Source organism: Eptesicus fuscus, chromosome 24 (assembly GCF_027574615.1).
Source record: "Eptesicus fuscus isolate TK198812 chromosome 24, DD_ASM_mEF_20220401, whole genome shotgun sequence".
In the NCBI taxonomy this organism is placed as follows: Eukaryota; Metazoa; Chordata; class Mammalia; order Chiroptera; family Vespertilionidae; genus Eptesicus; species Eptesicus fuscus.
Genome location: NC_072496.1, coordinates 16249238 through 16265766, shown reverse-complemented (window position 1 = coordinate 16265766; position 16529 = coordinate 16249238). Strand labels below are relative to the sequence as shown.

At 41.3% G+C, this 16529-nt stretch overlaps 1 protein-coding gene across 3 annotated transcripts in view; it reads right to left on the bottom strand.

The window, feature by feature from the left end:
* LIN9 (lin-9 DREAM MuvB core complex component) overlaps positions 1–16529 on the bottom strand; it is a 50569-nt gene that overhangs the window by 5633 nt on the left and 28407 nt on the right. For all 3 annotated transcript variants that reach the window (XM_054713092.1, XM_028138531.2, XM_028138535.2), the window contains 5 exons: positions 16231–16364; positions 13341–13460; positions 11999–12100; positions 7733–7813; positions 5859–5984 (listed from right to left, as the gene is read on the bottom strand). In XM_054713092.1, coding sequence (XP_054569067.1) covers positions 5859–5984; positions 7733–7813; positions 11999–12100; positions 13341–13460; positions 16231–16364 — 563 coding nt within the window. The remainder of the gene's footprint in view (positions 1–5858; positions 5985–7732; positions 7814–11998; positions 12101–13340; positions 13461–16230; positions 16365–16529) is intronic.

Sequence of the window (16529 nt, the reverse complement as noted above, 5' to 3'; positions counted from 1 at the left end):
GGGTGCCAGAAGAGAGAGAGCAAGATACTGAAAACCTATTTGAAGAAATAATGAACGAAAACTTCCCCCACCTGGTGAAAGAAATAGACTTACAGGTTCAGGAAGCGCACAGAACCCCAAACAAGAGGAATCCAAAGAGGACCACACCAAGACACATCATAATTAAAATGCTAAGGGCAAAAGACAAAGAGAGAATCTTACAAGCAGCAAGAGAAAAACAGTTACCTACAAGGGAGCACCCATACGACTGTCAGCTGATTTCTCAACAGAAACTATGCAGGCCAGACAGGAATGGCAAGAAATATTCAAAGTGATGAATAGCAAGAACCTACAACCAAGACTACTCTACCCAGCAAAGTTATCATTCAGAATTGAAGAGCAGATAAAGAGCTTCACAGATAAGAAAAAGCTAAAGGAGTTCATCACCACCAAACCAGTATTATATGAAATGCTGAAAGGTATTCTTTAAAAAGAGGAAAAAGAAGAAAAAAGTAAAGATAAAAATTATAAACAACAAATACATATCTATCAACAAGTGATTCTAAAAATCAAGTGAATTAAAAATCTGAGGAACAGAAACTGGTGAACATAATAGAATCAGAGGCATAGAATGGGAGTGGATTGATAATTCTCAGGGGGAAAGGGGTGCCTGTGTGGGGGGGATGGGAAGAGACTGGACAAAAATCATACACCTATGGATAAGGACAATGGGGGGGAGGGAACTGGGTGATGGGGAGATATGGGGGGAAAAAGGAGAAACAATTGTAATAATCTGAACAATAAAGATTTATTAAAGTTTAAAAAAATAATAAAAATTAAAAATAAAAATAAAATGAACCAGGAATGCATATGATTCTTCCTATTCTAGTCGCATACCAACGGGTTCATTCTAGTCTTCCCCTTCTTGATAAGTCCTTTCTCCAATAGGGAGAGACTTGGCTCCCATTATCCTCATATACTTATTTAATCACTAGTGGCCTGGTGCACAAAATTTGTGCACGGGGAGGGGGGATTCCCTCAGCCCAGCCTGCACCCTCTCCAATTGGGGACCCCTTGGGGGATGTCCAACCGCCGGTTTAGGCCCGGGCCGTGTGGGATGGGGCCTAAATTGGCAGTTGGACATCCCTCTAGCAATCTGGGACCGCTGACTCCTAACTGCTCACCTGCCTGCCTGTCTGATCGCCCCTAACTGCCTCTGCCTGCCTGATTGCCCCTAACCCCTCAGCCTGCCTGCCTGATTGCCCCTAACCTCTGCCTGCCTGTCTGATCACCCCTAACTGCCTCTGCCTGCCTGCCTGATTGCCCCTAACCCCTCTGCCTGCCTGCCTGATCACCCCTAACTGCCCTCCCCTGCTGGCCTGATCTCACTCCTAACTGCTCTCCCCTGCCGGCCTGATCTCGCCCCCAACTGCTTCTGCCGGACTGATCACCCCTAACTGCCCTCCCTTGCCGACATGATCTCACCCCCAACTGCCCTCCCCTGCCAGCCTGATCTCGCCCCCAACTGCCCTCCCCTGCCAGCCTGATTGCCCCTTACAGCCTCTGCCTTGGCCCTCACCACCATGGCTTTGTCTGGGAGGAAGTCGGACATCAGGAAGCTGGCCGGTTGACCTGGTTTAATTAGCATATTACCCTTTTAGTAGTATAGATAGATTATATAGGATAGGATTGCTTAAATGGGGGGGGGGGGGGGGGAGAGGGAGCCTTTTTCATCAGGAGGAGATGCTCTTGGCAAACAAAAATACATAATCCCTATATCTGGACTGATAGCCAGCCATAGGCACTATACTGCCAAATGGGTCATTAAAAAATTGAACCGCTTTCTTACACCTTACACCAAACAGCTGTTGCCCTTAAAACCCCTCCTCAGCCCCCACCTTAGATTCTGCCTTCACAGTTCACCCAGATTTGGTTCTGAATGGTTGGTTTGTATGCCAGTCAGCATATCAACGGGCCTGATCAGAGAGGCAGGGCTGATAAGCAGCCCCAGCAGAGACCTAAGAGAAAGAGAGGCGCGGCTGCTGGCCAGGCCCTGAGAGAAAGAGAGAGGCAGAGGCTGATCAATAGCTGCCACGGAGGCTACGGATCAGACCCTGCTTCTCTCTCCAGGTCTATCTTCGGGCCTGGTCCGCAGCCCCCTCGGCAATGAGTTGTGGTGCCCGCATCAGCAGGCAGTCAGTGCTTGAGTCGCCATGGCAACCCAGCACTGACTTTTGGTTGGTCGAGCCTTCGGTCATTTTGGATGTTACAGACCCTGGGTTTTTATATATTAGGATTTGCTTAATCCTAGGATAGTGTTTCAGAATTGCTAATCCTTTACCACTATGAGAGAAACCCTATTAACTAGAGTTCAGTATTTGTTTAACGTTTGGTTTACCTTTAGACTAAGGCTATATAGTCAAAATACTATGTTAACCCTACCAGACCACTGTACCAATTTTTCGGTAATTTCCGAATCTGCCGCTATACCGCTGTACCTAATTTTCGGTAGACCTATTTCCTACAATGTCTCCAAGTTCCATCTTATTCTAACCATTTGTTTGCATGTAACTAACATTTTTCTATATCATGTTGATTTTTTCTCTTTAATGCTCAGGAGCCCAGGTATAGGAGACAGTTAGGTTCAGGGCCTCAGGTCTGGTAGGGTTAAAGTCATTTGGATTCGTCTTTGCGCCCTTCAATGTGTTCACGCTACTCCTTTGAAATACAGTTAGGCTCATTTGTTTGCATTCCATTTTAGAGTTTACCTGTATTTGTTGAGGAAACAAACACAGAAAGAAATGTCACTCTTCCTCACTCCTCTATCCCTATTCCATTCCCAAATGACTTTCTGGTTTATCGTTCCTGCGTGTTTTGGAAAAACTAAGCAGAGGCATGTCTATTTTATTTCTGTGTATTTCTGCTTACTCCAAAGGTAACCTACTGTATGTACTTCTATGTACCTTACTTTGTTTACTTACTATATCCTGGAACACTCCACATCAGCAAATAGAGGGCCTCTGGGTTCGTCCTCACAGCAGCAGAGCACTCCACTGTGTGGTTACACCTTATGTTACGTAGCCAATCCCCTGCGGGTGGCATTTAAGTTCTATCTAATAATTTGCAATTACCAATAATGCTGCAGTGAGTAGCCTAGTCCTCTAACACTTTCTAAAAAAAGGTTTTAATTGAAGAATATAAATCACTACATAAAAGTTCACAAATCATAAAGTGTATGGACTAATGAATTTTCACAAATCAAACGCCTGAGAAATCAGCATCTAGATTAAAAAATAGAACATTACTTCAGAGGCCCTCCTAACACCAACTTCCAGTGTAATGCTCTGAGGGTAACCACCATCCTGACTTCTAGCATCACAGACTAGCTTTTGAGCTTTACATACTGGTAAATGGAATCATGCATTATATATATTCTTTTGTGTCTGATTTTACCTGTTCAATATTATATTTGTGAGTTCATCCATGTGTTGCATGTAGTTGAGTTCATTCATTCTCATTGCTGAGAATATTCCATTGTATAATTTTATGACAGTTTATTGATTTATTCTAATATTAATGGGTATTTGGGTGATTGCTAATTTTTGACTAAAATGAACAGTGATGCTATGAACATTCTAGTGTACATCTTCTGGTAAATATCTGTTCACATATATATTAAGTATGTACTTAGGAGCACAACTTCTTAGTCATAAGTGTTCCCTCTGATATGTTCTTATATTAAAGTCAAAATTATACTTCCACAAAAGTTTTCTGAAAATTAAGTAATTTTACTTCATTAGAAAATGAGCCTATCACAAATGGCCTTGTGTACATAATGAAATTATACAAAAAGACTGATGGGCAGCCCACTGCTGCATGTATCATCAGCTTTGCTATGTGTCATCTTTTGGTTGTTGTTGTTGATCCTCACCTAAGTATATTTTTTTCCATTAATTTTTAGAGAGAGTGGAAGGAAGGGAAGGAGGGGGAGAGAGAAAGAAACATTGATGTCAGAGAGACACATCGATTGGTTGCTTCCTGTAAACACCCCGACAAGGGCCTGGGATCGAACCTGCAACCCAGGAACATGCCTCTGACCATGAATCAAACCTGAGACCCTTCAGTGCATGGGCTGATGCTCTGACCACTGAGCACACCAGCCGGGCTGCTTGTACCATCATTATTTGCTTGGTTGGCACCTCTCGTGGACAGCTGCTAGTCCAGAGAGAATCTATTTGCTAGGACAACACATTTTGCTCTGTAGGTAAGTGATAACTACCAGGGAAATAAAAGTTAATGGCAATTAACGGCCAGAGGAATGAGTAAAATATACTCACAGTTTAGTAGTTGGTAACCACAGTTCACTTCCCTAAGTTCAAGTATAATGGATTGACAGTACCACCTATGGCAGATCTTTGGGACTTATCTATGAGGCTGGTATCCCAAAAAGCTAATGGTTTAAGAATCTCATATCACAAATAAAGGTGGCTTACTGGAAACATAAAACCTCTAAGAATGCAAATGCAAGAGCATGCTAAATGCATATCCATCATTTAACTCACACTTTGGGTGAACGGTTGAACCACATTCATATATATAATTTTTTAAAAATATATTTATTGATTTCAGAGAGGAAGGGAGAGGAGAGAGAGATAGAAACATCAATGATGAAACAGAATCATTGATTGGCTGCTTCCTGCACTGGGTATCAAGCCCGCAACCTGGGCATGCAGCCTTGACTGGAATCAAACCGGGGACCTTTCAGTCCACAGGCCGACGTTCTACCCACTAAGCTAAACCAGCTAGGGCCATATATATAATTTTATGTGTATGATAATGGTAATTCACAAATAACCCTATGACTTATGTGTTTGAAGTTCAACAATCCACAGTTCTAATGTAAAGTTTATAGGAGGAAGAAACAAAATTGTATACACAGCATGATCATAACTTAGTGATAACAAGCATTCTATCTAATAAAGAGGGAATATGCAAATTGACTGTCACACCATCACAAAATGGTGGCGCCCATAGCCACAAAAGATGGCGGTGCCCAGTCCCCTCAGCCCCGCTGGAGTCCCCTCAGTCCTTTCAGCCCCACCAAGGGGGTGGCAGGTGCGCTGTGCAGCCAGACCCGCCCTTCAGCCTCCCAGGGCTGGCCTGAGGCACAGGCAAGCCTGGGATGGCGGCTGCCCAGCCGCCCAGGGCCACCCAAGGCTCAGGTAACCAGGGCTGCCAAGGCTTGCGCTGCCGGCAGTGGCATCACCATCCCCTGATCGCCGGGTTGCCCCCACCCCTGAGGGCTCCCGGACTGTGAGAGGGGGCAGGCCAGGCTGAGGGATCCCCCCTCCAGTGCATGAATTCTCATGCACCGGGCCTCTAGTATATATATTTAAAAACTAAGGGGAAATAAACCAAAATACAGTCTTTGGGATAGTAGAATTAAGTTATTATTTTTGCCCTGACCAGGTAACTCAGTTGGCTGGAACATCCTCCTGATATGCCAAGGTTATGGGTTCGATCCCCTGGTCAGGGCACATACAGGAATCAACCAATGAATGCATTGAATAGGTGAGACAACAAATCTCTCTCTTCCCCTATACCCCTTCCTCTTTCTCTCTAAAAGCAATCAATAAAATTTTTTAAAAAGAGTAATTATTTTTCTAAAAAATTTTGAGGCCTATATCAGTTGTAATCCAAATAAGATACAAAGCACTATTTGGCAGATACTGTAAGGAATAAAAATACATATGAAATATGGTTCTGTTAAAGGGTTTTAATAAGATATTGGCTTACTTTGGATTTTCTAAAATGTGTAAGCTTCAAAGGAAAGTATAGAGGGCACAGATCCGCAAGGGAAATTCATGTAAATTACCTACCTCGTAGCAGTACTGCTGAACTTTATGCAAAACTTTGTTTAGGTCCTTGTTCAGCTGTTCAAGCTCTAGAACGATTGTTGCATATCTCCGCTGAAAGTCAATGCCAATGGGCATGGAATATGATTTCTGAGAAGGAGAAAATCAGATTTTGACAAGGATTTTTTTGAGCAGTGTAATTTCAATGATCTAATAAGAGATCTGACTTATCCAATACAAACTAAAGGTTATTAGAATTGTCAATACTCAAAGCCATACTTCTTGTGTGTCGTAACAACACTATGTACTGTTACTTAGAAGACTGTCTTTATTCTTAAGAGCATCATGTTTGCTATTTACTTTTTAAAAAAGGAAATCTTATACAGATAAACGAAATGAAGCAAAACTGCTGATTCTATATAATGTTCCTTATATTAGTCTTTCAACTTTTTTCTAAGTTTGTGATTTTTCAATATAAAAAGTTGGTAAAAAAATTGTATGTACTCATTGAAAGGGTTTTAGTTATTTAAACTTAATTGATTCTCCATCAGGAATCAATTCAATATAGCATAATGATTAAGCATGGATGCTAGTTGGAGTATATGTGTTCAAAACCTAAGTCAGTCACCTACTAGCTGTGACCTTAAGCAAGTTCCTTAATCTTTCTGTGCTCCGTCTCCTCATCTGCAAAATGGGGATAATAAGAACATATGCTAGATGGGATTACGGCAAAGATAAAATGAAATAACACATGCCCCCCACATAAAAAAGCTCAATAAAGCCCTCTGGCATAGCTCAGTGGTTGAACCAGGAGGTCACCATTCGATAACCAGTCAGAGCAGGGGAGGGCAGTTGGGAGGGAACAGGCCTGCAAGGGAGGGCAGTTGTGGATGATCAGGCCAGCAGGGGAGGGCAGTTGGGAGGGACCAGGCTTGCAAGGGAGGGTAGTTGGGGGCAATCAAGCCTGCAGGGGAGGGCGGTTGGGGGGTACCCAGGCCTGCAGGGGAGAGCAGTTGTGGGGGACCAGGCCTGCAGGGGAGGGCAGTTAGGGGTGACCAGGCCTGCAGGGGAGGGCAGTTAGGGGTGACCAGGCCTGCAGGGGAGGGCAGTTAGGGGTGACAAGGCCTGCAGGGGAAGGCAGTTAGGGGCAATCAGGCTGGCAGGAGAGTAGGTAGGCATCAATCAGGCTGGCAGGGGAGTGGTTAGGGAGTGATCAGGCTGGCAGGCAGAAGCAGTTAGGGGCAATCAGGAAGGCAGGCAGGCGAGCAGTTGGGAGCCAGCAGTCCTGGATTGTGAGAGGGATGTCCCAGATTGGTGAGGGTGAAGGCTGGGCTGAGGGACACACCCCCACGTGCACGAATTTCGTGCAACAGGCCTCTAGTATAGCTATAAGATCTTCTGTTGTTATTTTAGAACTTTGCATTGTATATCTTTTCATACATTTACATTTTTACCCTTTGAGAGTCCTTTTATATTCAATGTGTCTCTTTTATACATCACAGAGTTATTTTTTATCCAGTTTGGAATTCTTAGTGATAACAAATGAAGATTTAAACATAGCATTTATCTCGCCCTGCCAGTGTGGCTCAGTGGTTGAGCATCAACCTATAAACCAGGAAGTCAAGGTTGAATTCCCAGTCAGGGCACATGCCTGGGTTGTGGGCTCGACCCCCAGTGGGGCGCATGCAGGAGGCAGCTGATCAATGATTCTCTCTCATCATTGATGTTTCTATCTCTCTCCCTTTCCCTTCCTCTCTGAAACCAATAATGTATTTTTAAAAATAAAATAAACATTTATCTCAAAGTTTTCTTCCATAAAATATTTAAAAATCCTTAGATATAGAAGCCCTCACCATTTTAAAAGTAGACAAGCAAAGAAAAATGAAAAACATCCTTACCAATTTTTCTGCCTCGGTGTTCATTTCCCTTAATTTCTTGATATGTTCCTTTTTAATCATGAGAATTTTTGATAATTTGGTCTACAGAGGAATAAGAGATGTTTTGGATCAAATAAAGGCATTGAAGTACATCAGTTAGACATCAAATTTCCAATTTTTCACTAAGATATTTGCGATTTCAGTGCTTCAATATAAATATAGCACAGGCGTCTGTAATAATAAAAGCATAATATGCAAATCGATCGAACGACTGAACAGCAGAACGACTGTCCGGATGACCTTCTGGACGACCACGCTATGACACGTATTGGCGCCAGGCCAGCCAAGAAGGGTGCCATGCAATTGGTCAGGGGGCCCTGCCATTGTCCCATGATCACCCTGCAAAGGGAGGCCCAGGCCACCAGCCAGTGACACTGTGGCGGGTGTGCAGGGCCAGCCAGCGATCGCCCCACAGAGGGAGGCCAGGCCAGCCAAGTGATCGCACCTTACAGCTATTGCCCGCAGAGGGAGGCGACCGGTGGCGGGGAAGTGGGCGGGGGGGGGTGGGGTGGGGGGGAGGCAGCGCTGCACAGATGGCTAGCAGTAGCAGTGGCAGCGGCAGGGGTGGGGCCAGCTGCCGGCAGCCGGGGAAGGAAAGCCCCGATAGGCCCCGATTGCCGGCCAAGCCCCTAGGGACCCTACCCGAGGGGTCCCGGATTGGAAGAGGACACAGGCCGGGCTGAGGGCCCCCCTCCCGTGCACGAATTTCATGCACTGGGCCTCTAGTTTTATTTTATAAATCTGATTGGCTGACAGGAAAATATTATTTAAAATCCACTGCAAGTAGGACATGTCAAAAGGACTACAGAGTCCACCTGAAAAAGCTTTCACTAACCCAAAATGGGACAATTGGTGAACCACCAAGAATGATAACTGCAAGGGATTAAAGCACAAATGTGTTAAAATCCATGCGTTCATATTAATACTTTAAAAAAATAACCACTGTTAAAGAATGCTAGTGACTAAACACATTATTTTATAAAATGGGGGAAAAGAGAAAAATCAAGCATTTATCCTGCCTTTCCTATGTAAACTATACCATTAGGTAACCAAATAATAGTTTAGGGGAAATTTTTCTTTATAGAACTCTTTCAACTAATAACTGAAGAAGAAATAATGGAATGAGAATAGCACCATTTTACAATCCTAATGAATGGTGGATCTGGGCATTGATAAACAGTACCAGCTAACATTATATTTAAAAAGAGATAAAATAGTATGAGTTTCCTATCAGAATACGTAACTACCTACAGAAGCAGTCACATAAAACAAGTAATTCAACCAAATAAAAAACCCAAATCCAATCAAAACTCTATATCCAATAAGCAATTTTCAGGAAACGCAAAAGACAGATCATGTTGAACGATACCACAAGGATTCAGCCAGCAAAATCCAGTGGGAGCCGTGCTGGCGTTGCTCAGTGGTTAGAGCACTGGCCTGTGTACGGAAGGGTTGCGTGTCCCATCCTTGCGGGGTGCATGGGGGAGGCAACCAGTCAATGTGCCCCTCTCACACTGAAGTTTCTCTCTCTCTCCCCCTCCTTTCCACTCTCGGAAAATGAATGAAAAAAGTATCCTCGAAGGATATAAAAATAAAAATAAAAACAGACGCTGGGAGACTCTATGGACAAATAAACTGAATGGGGAAACAGAGCATCTAACATTTAAGGGACAACTGAAAAATTTAAATGCTGACTGGATATCTGATACTCGTAAGATATTTTAACTTTTTAGATGTAACAATATTATAGTTGTGTTTCTTTTTATAAAAAGAGCCCTTACCTTTTAGAGACACATAATGAAACATTTACAGATAAATGCTATCTGGTATTTGCTTCCAAATAACACAAAAGGGAGTAAAGATGAAACAGTATGGGTCAGGAGTTTTTTTTGTTTTTTAATGTATTGATTGATATTAGCCAGGAGTTGTTGATAGCTGTTACAGCCAATGATGGGTACAAAGAAGTACATTAAACAATTTTGTCTGTTTTATGTGCTTTAAATTTTTTATATAAAAATTATTTTAGAGAGAGAGGGAGAGGGAGAGAGAAATATCAGTGTGAGAGAAACATAGATTGAATACCTCCCATGTACGCCCCAACCAGGGATCGAACCCACAACCTGGGCATGTGCCCTGACCAGGAATCAAACCTATGACCCTTGGTGCACGGGACAATGCTCCAACCAACCGAGACACATGGGACAGAGCTGGATATAAAAAATTCTTAAACACTGGCAGAGGGACACGTGTTCATACAGACCTTTATTTACTGCTCAGTGGGTCCAGAGCTCTGGACTGGTCTGCCTTCACCTCTAAGTTGCTGAGTTTCTATGGAAATGTGTGTGATTTTAGGGAGTTAGAAGCATTAAAAATGGGATGAAGGCACAGTCTCTCTCCCCTTTTTTGTTTGTTTCAGTTTTGTATTGCTTATTTGTTCTTGATAGAAAATCACTTTGTTTCCTTTTAATGCTTTTCAAAACTGAGTTCTCTGTAAGAAAGCAGATCAGGCCCAGCCAGAGTGGCTCAGTTGGCTGAGCATCTCAGTTTGTTGTTATCCAGTGAACCAAAAGGTTGCCAGTTCGATTCCTGGTCAGGGCATATTCCTGAGCTGTGGGTTTGACCCCCATTCAGGGCAAATACGGAAGGCAACTGATCGATGTTCTGCTCTCACATAGATGCTTTCTCTTTCCCCCTCTCCCTTCCTCTCTCTTTCTCTCTAAAACAGAACAAAACAAAAAAATCTTAAATAATAAATAAATAAAAGTGGATCAGTCTTTTTAGATTCCTCCAAATCCCAAACCCCAAGAATAAAAAGTTCCCTCAAAAAGAACATTCACTGTATACTATGAATTATGAAACTTGTAAAAAATTTTAATCTTGTTTATTTTGCCATAGGAAAAAATATTAGAAATAAAAGAAAAACATATGCATATACTTCAAAATTTAATATTAACAAGAGTAAACCTGAGTTCATAAAACCTAACATATTACAAGACAAATCCATAAAAGGACTCTTATTTTTACCTCTCAGATAGCTTAAAATATTAATGAAAGTAGTGTTTTAACTAGGTTTTAGACATAGATTTTAAAGTTAAAAAAATTAAGCACTGAAACCAAACATCTAAGCACAATGAAAGTATCAATACTTTAGAAGCAGTGCAGCAGTGCTGTTTCTGGCTCCCTCTGCTGGTTGATATTTCTCTCTCCCTAAATATGACATATTAGCTTTATCACTATTTAAAGAAAGCATGTCTTTAAAAAAAAAGGGGGGGGGGGAGGAGAACAGTATCCTATTTGTGAAAAGCATAAGCTTTGGCTCTTTTCACAATTTAAAATTTTTGTATAAAAATATATTCTCCACCTTTGAAGCCAAAGGCATAATAAAATTCTATATTGTTAGGAAATTTAATAGCATATGATTGAGGAATACAAAATGCTAAACACATGCACACAAATGACAAGACTTTTCCTTGAAATAACATCAGTAATTTAAGGGTAACAATGAATTGCAAAAGGTAACACTGAATTTTAAGGTAACACTGTTTTATAACATAATATACATACAGTATATACAAATTTTTTTATTTATAAAGACTATCCTAAGCCAAAGTAGTTTTTCTTTTGAAAAAAGGCAAAAAAGAAACAAATCAAATATTATTAAATAATGACTCAAAGGAAATAATGTATTTAACCTAACTTTCAAAACAAACGTCTCATTACATTCTTAAGAGGCTATTTGAAAAAACTGTTCTATATAATAACTCTATACTTGTTTCAATTTAGGCTTAGATCTTAGTTGAATAAATATTTCTAGTCTCAGAAAGAAAGTTCTTCCTAACCAAAAAGCTAGCCAACACATCATAACTGTTGAGTTGGCAAGATGCATTGAGATAGCCAAATAAAAGCTTTATACTTATCCAAATTATTAACAGCTAATCACTCAAAGTTTCACAGAGGAGAGGCGAGAATGGGAGAGTCCTTAACGTAACAAAATGATAAGAACCAAACCAAATAAAACGCCCCCCCCACCCCGAAAAGACTTCTAAGTCTTTTATGGCTGTTATAAATTTTTATTTTTAAGCTTTGATGGAAATAATGAAGTTCTTAAAACCAATACAATGATAAAAAAATTTAAATATTTGGTCCTAGAAAAACTTTCAACTTCAATAACACAAAAGACACTGAGTTTTTTTAACAAAGAGTCAAGATATTAAGAAAAATTCTTACCACTTGAATAAGGAATTCTACTGGAAAACCACCCAACGTTTCAGTATCAGAACCTGAAATCTTACTTCTCCAAGGTGACTGTCCTAATAAAGGATCATTATCCTACGGAAATAAAAAGGAATCATTTAACCACTTTTATCTATATAAAAGGCTAATATGCTAAGTGTCCTTCCCACCTTCCGACCGATCACTATGACGTGCACTGGCCACCAGGGGGCAGATGCTCAACGCAGGAGCTGCTGTGACATGCACAGAGAAACGGCACCGCAGACTCGGCTTCCCCCAAGTGCAACACTGGCCCCGCCACCACCCTGGAGCAAAAGCCCACCAAATCACAGCTGATGCTGCTGACACCCCATGGCGCAAAATGCAGCCCAAAGCCCAGCCCAGCCCACAAACGGTTGCTGTGGGTGCCGGGTAATGACGTCATGTAGCAACACCCGGCTTCCTCTCCCTAGCGACTAGCCTCCTTGGAGTTCCAGGAACACACTACACTGTAACCAAATGTCTGTGAAGCGTTTTCCCGTGCCTTATCTCATTTGTTCCTCACAGAAGTCCTGGAGTAGGTAGATAGGAGACTCGGTGGAATCCTATTTTCTTTTCATTAACCAGAAAACAGAGATTTAGAAAGCTTAGAAACTTGACCCGACTGAAAAGAAGTAAGAAATGGTGGACCTTGAAAATGACTTCAGGTTTTCTCACTGCGCAGAATATAGTCAAACACTGCTGCAGTTAAATATTTTACCCTTTGTTCTCCCTGCGTGATCTACAATAATAATCTGCTTCGTGTTGATATTTACTGCTGTGTTGCTGACAATTACCTGAAAGAGAAGTTGGGGTGCTTCACTGGGCTGGAAAAAGTTTAGCTAAATCAGAGAGCAGGTCTAATTAAGCAAGTTTGTTCTATATCTATAAAAGGCTAAGTTGACTCGCATATGCATGATACATATAAAGCTCTTGCTGATGCCAATCGCACGTGTGTGTTTCGATCTGTTATTGTCAATCGTGAATTTGGTTGACACTTCTATTATAGAGAAAGGGTGAATAGCAATATTAAAATATTTCTTCTAATTAATTTCAATATGCACGAATTTATGCACCAGGCCACTAGTATTTAGATAAAGAGTAAATTCTCATATATTTAATATTGTATTAAAAAATCTTAAAAAAAAAAAAAAGTCCAAAAAAATATTTCCAGTTGAAGCAACTGTTTACTTATTTTATTTAAAATCTGACAACTCAAAATAATGTGGGCCCCTCCTGAGGTTGCTGTAATAGATGTATATTTCATAAACATTGATAATAATCATTTAAATTACTGATGACATTTTAAAAACGTTACCGTAGTGGGCGCTGGGAGAAGAGGAGGATAATGCAACCGTGGTGGAGTCATAAAAAACCGGGAAGGCCGCTGTTTTTGTCCAAAGGCAGCAATGGGCATTGTCTCGTGAGGCTCATTACTCTATGGGAAAAGAGAGAAGTCCGTAGACTTGTAGAAGTCTGCCAATCATTTTAGCCTCATACACATTATATTTCTGCATGATATACACTCATGCAGAAATAAAGTTTTTCAGAGAATACACTATCCTACAAAGATCAAAGGGCTAGAACTTAAGTCAGAGTATGAAAATACTACTTGGCTACCAAGACAGTGAACCCACAAAACAGGAAGAATTAAGAAAAGAAAAAGACCAAAAGACCAAAACGGAGGATCAAAGATGCTGCCTGTGTGTTAAAGACCATCTAAATGTTACCTACTGCAATTAAAGTGAACTCTCTGGCCAGAGAAAAGTAGTTCTCATAAAGGAAATTACATTAATGAAGCAGAAACAATTTTCCTTTATTGGAAAGGAAGGTTGAAAGATTTCATCCTTCAATGAGAAAACTTATGGTTGGTATACTTTCCTCTATAGCTAGTCCAAATTTTCATTCGCTCTTATTTGTCCTCTCTAAAAATTATGTTGGATAAGGAAACCCTCACAATAAATAGCCATAGTTTTTAAAAAGTACATATCAGAAAAGGAAGATTCTTCTATTTTTGCGCTAAGGAGATAAAGAAATTTTTATTTATTTTGTTTGTTTTTTTTTAAATATATTTTATTGATTTTTTTACAGAGAGGAAGGGAGAGGGATAGAGAGTTAGAAACATCGATGAGAGAGAAACATCAATCAGCTGACTTCTGCATACCCCCTACTGGGGATGTGCCTGCAACCAAGGTACATGCCCTTGACCAGAATCGAACCTGGGACCTTTCAGTCCGCAGGCCGGCGTTCTATCCACTGAGCCAAACCGGTTAGGGCTATTTATTATGTTTTTGTTGTTAATCCTCACCTGAGAGTATTTTATCCATTGATTCTTAAAGAAGTGTAAGGGAGGGGGGGAGAGTGAGAGAGAAAAACATTGATGTGAGAGAGAGACATCGGTAGGTTACATCCTGTGCATGCCTAAGGGCCAGGGATCGAGCCTGCAACTAAGGTATATGCCCTTGACTGGAATCGAACCCACAACCCTTCAGTCCAGAGGCCAATACTCTAACCACAGAGCCAAACTAGCTAGGGCAGAAATTTTGATTTTTAATTGTAGGCTCATAAACCTTAAAAGTCAAATTAAACAAAGTAATTTTTTAAAAGGGAGGCTAAAGGCTAACAATTTAATTTCCAAGATGCTTAGAGGCAAACAATCTATATATATTAAAAGGCTAAGCAACCGTCCGACCAGCCAAGTAGGTCTGATGCGCACTGACCACCAGGGGGCAGACGCTCAATGCAGGAGCTGACAAGCTGCAGTGACTTGGCAGTGGCAGTTCTCAGGTGACGCACCCCAGAACCAGTGAGGAGGGAGCCCAGTTCTGGGGTGCGTTACCGGAGAAATGCCCTGTCGCAAACCGGGACCCCTCAGGGGATGTCAGAGGGCCCGTTTCAGCCCAATCCCCGCAGGCCAGGCCAAGGGACCCCACCTGCCCAAGGGACCCCGCTCACTCCACAGGCGCTGCCCTTTGAGCCACGGCGTTGCCCCAGGTGCAGCCGGCCCGGGAGGGACCTCGGGAGGTTGGCTCAGGGCGTGTCCAGCCTGACTAGCCCAGTCCCACCCCGCCGGCCACCTTCTAATTAATTTCCTTTCAATGTGCACAAATCTGTGCACTGGGGCACCAGTTTTGTTATAAAAAGTTCATTATTGCCCTGGCTGGTGTGGCTCAATTGGTTGAGCATCGTCCCACATACCAAAAGGGCATGGGTTCGAGTCCCGATCAGGGCACATATCTAGGTTGCAGGTTCGATCCCTGGTTGGGGTGCATAGGGGAGGCAGCTAACTGATGCCCCCCCCCCCTCTAAAAATCAATAAAAGCACATCCTTGGGTGAGGATTAAAAAAAAGAAAGTTCATTATTGAGCCCTGGCCAAGTAGAGCTCAGTTGATTAGAGTGTTGTCCTGATACACCAAGGTTGCAGGTTCAATCTCTAGTCAGGGCACATATAAGAAACCAACGATGAATGCATAAATAAATGGAACAACAAATTGTTTCTCTCTTTCTCAAATCAATCAATAAAATTTTTTTAAAGTTCATTATTCATTTTTAAAAGCTTTGTTAGATTGTAGATTTATTAGTTAAAATTATTTTAACTTATAGAAAGGTGTATCATTTTCATGACATGATTAAATCAAGTATGATCATGAAATAATGGCCCAGTAGTTTAGTGGACTGTATCAGAAACTCAAAAGATCTGAATTCTACTCTCAGCCCATCAGGAAACCAGCTCTAGAGCCTTGACTAAATTACTTACAGTGATTTGTAGTTACTAATGTCTCAGTGTAATCATGTACAAAGTGGGAGTAACTAACACCTGCCCTCTATAACGCTGGGGATAAACAGGAGAACAAATTTTAAAGTGAAAATTGTTACCTCAGACTTTAAAAATCATTTTGCAAGAGGACTATAACAAAACAGCTGAAAACAAAAGTGTTGTAGAGCTTATTCTAGTCAGAAGTGACGAGTTCTGTTACACTAAAGTGCTATGTGGTTAAGGTATAATACAGAAATGGCAGATTCTCAATAATGTGGAATGCTTAAGTATAGTTCTGTCTCAGGGGTCCCATAGGCTGGGCTTGGAACCCTAAGGATCTTTTCCTCAGTGACCTGAAATCTTGGTTATATCATACAGCACAATCTCTAAGAAAATTCTACATAACATACTTAATATGCATAATATACAAATCTATTATGAAATACTCACAAGAACTTCATAGTCAGGGATAGTATGGGTTCCCAGCCCTGTCCTATCGAACGTTACTCTGTAAGTAGCATTACAAGTATCCACAGCATCTATTTGCCCAGTGAACAGACCATCATGAACACCACGTAATCGCGCTGAGAAAAGAACCAAAAAAGGCATTATGTTTGGAAGATACAAAGAACTGTCAAATCTAAAACTGCTCCAAGCATGTAATTTGAAACGTAGAAAGAACAGTATTGTTGTCTGTTATAGTTTCAAAAAAATTTACGCTTTTTTTTTTTTTTTAAAGAAACAACAAA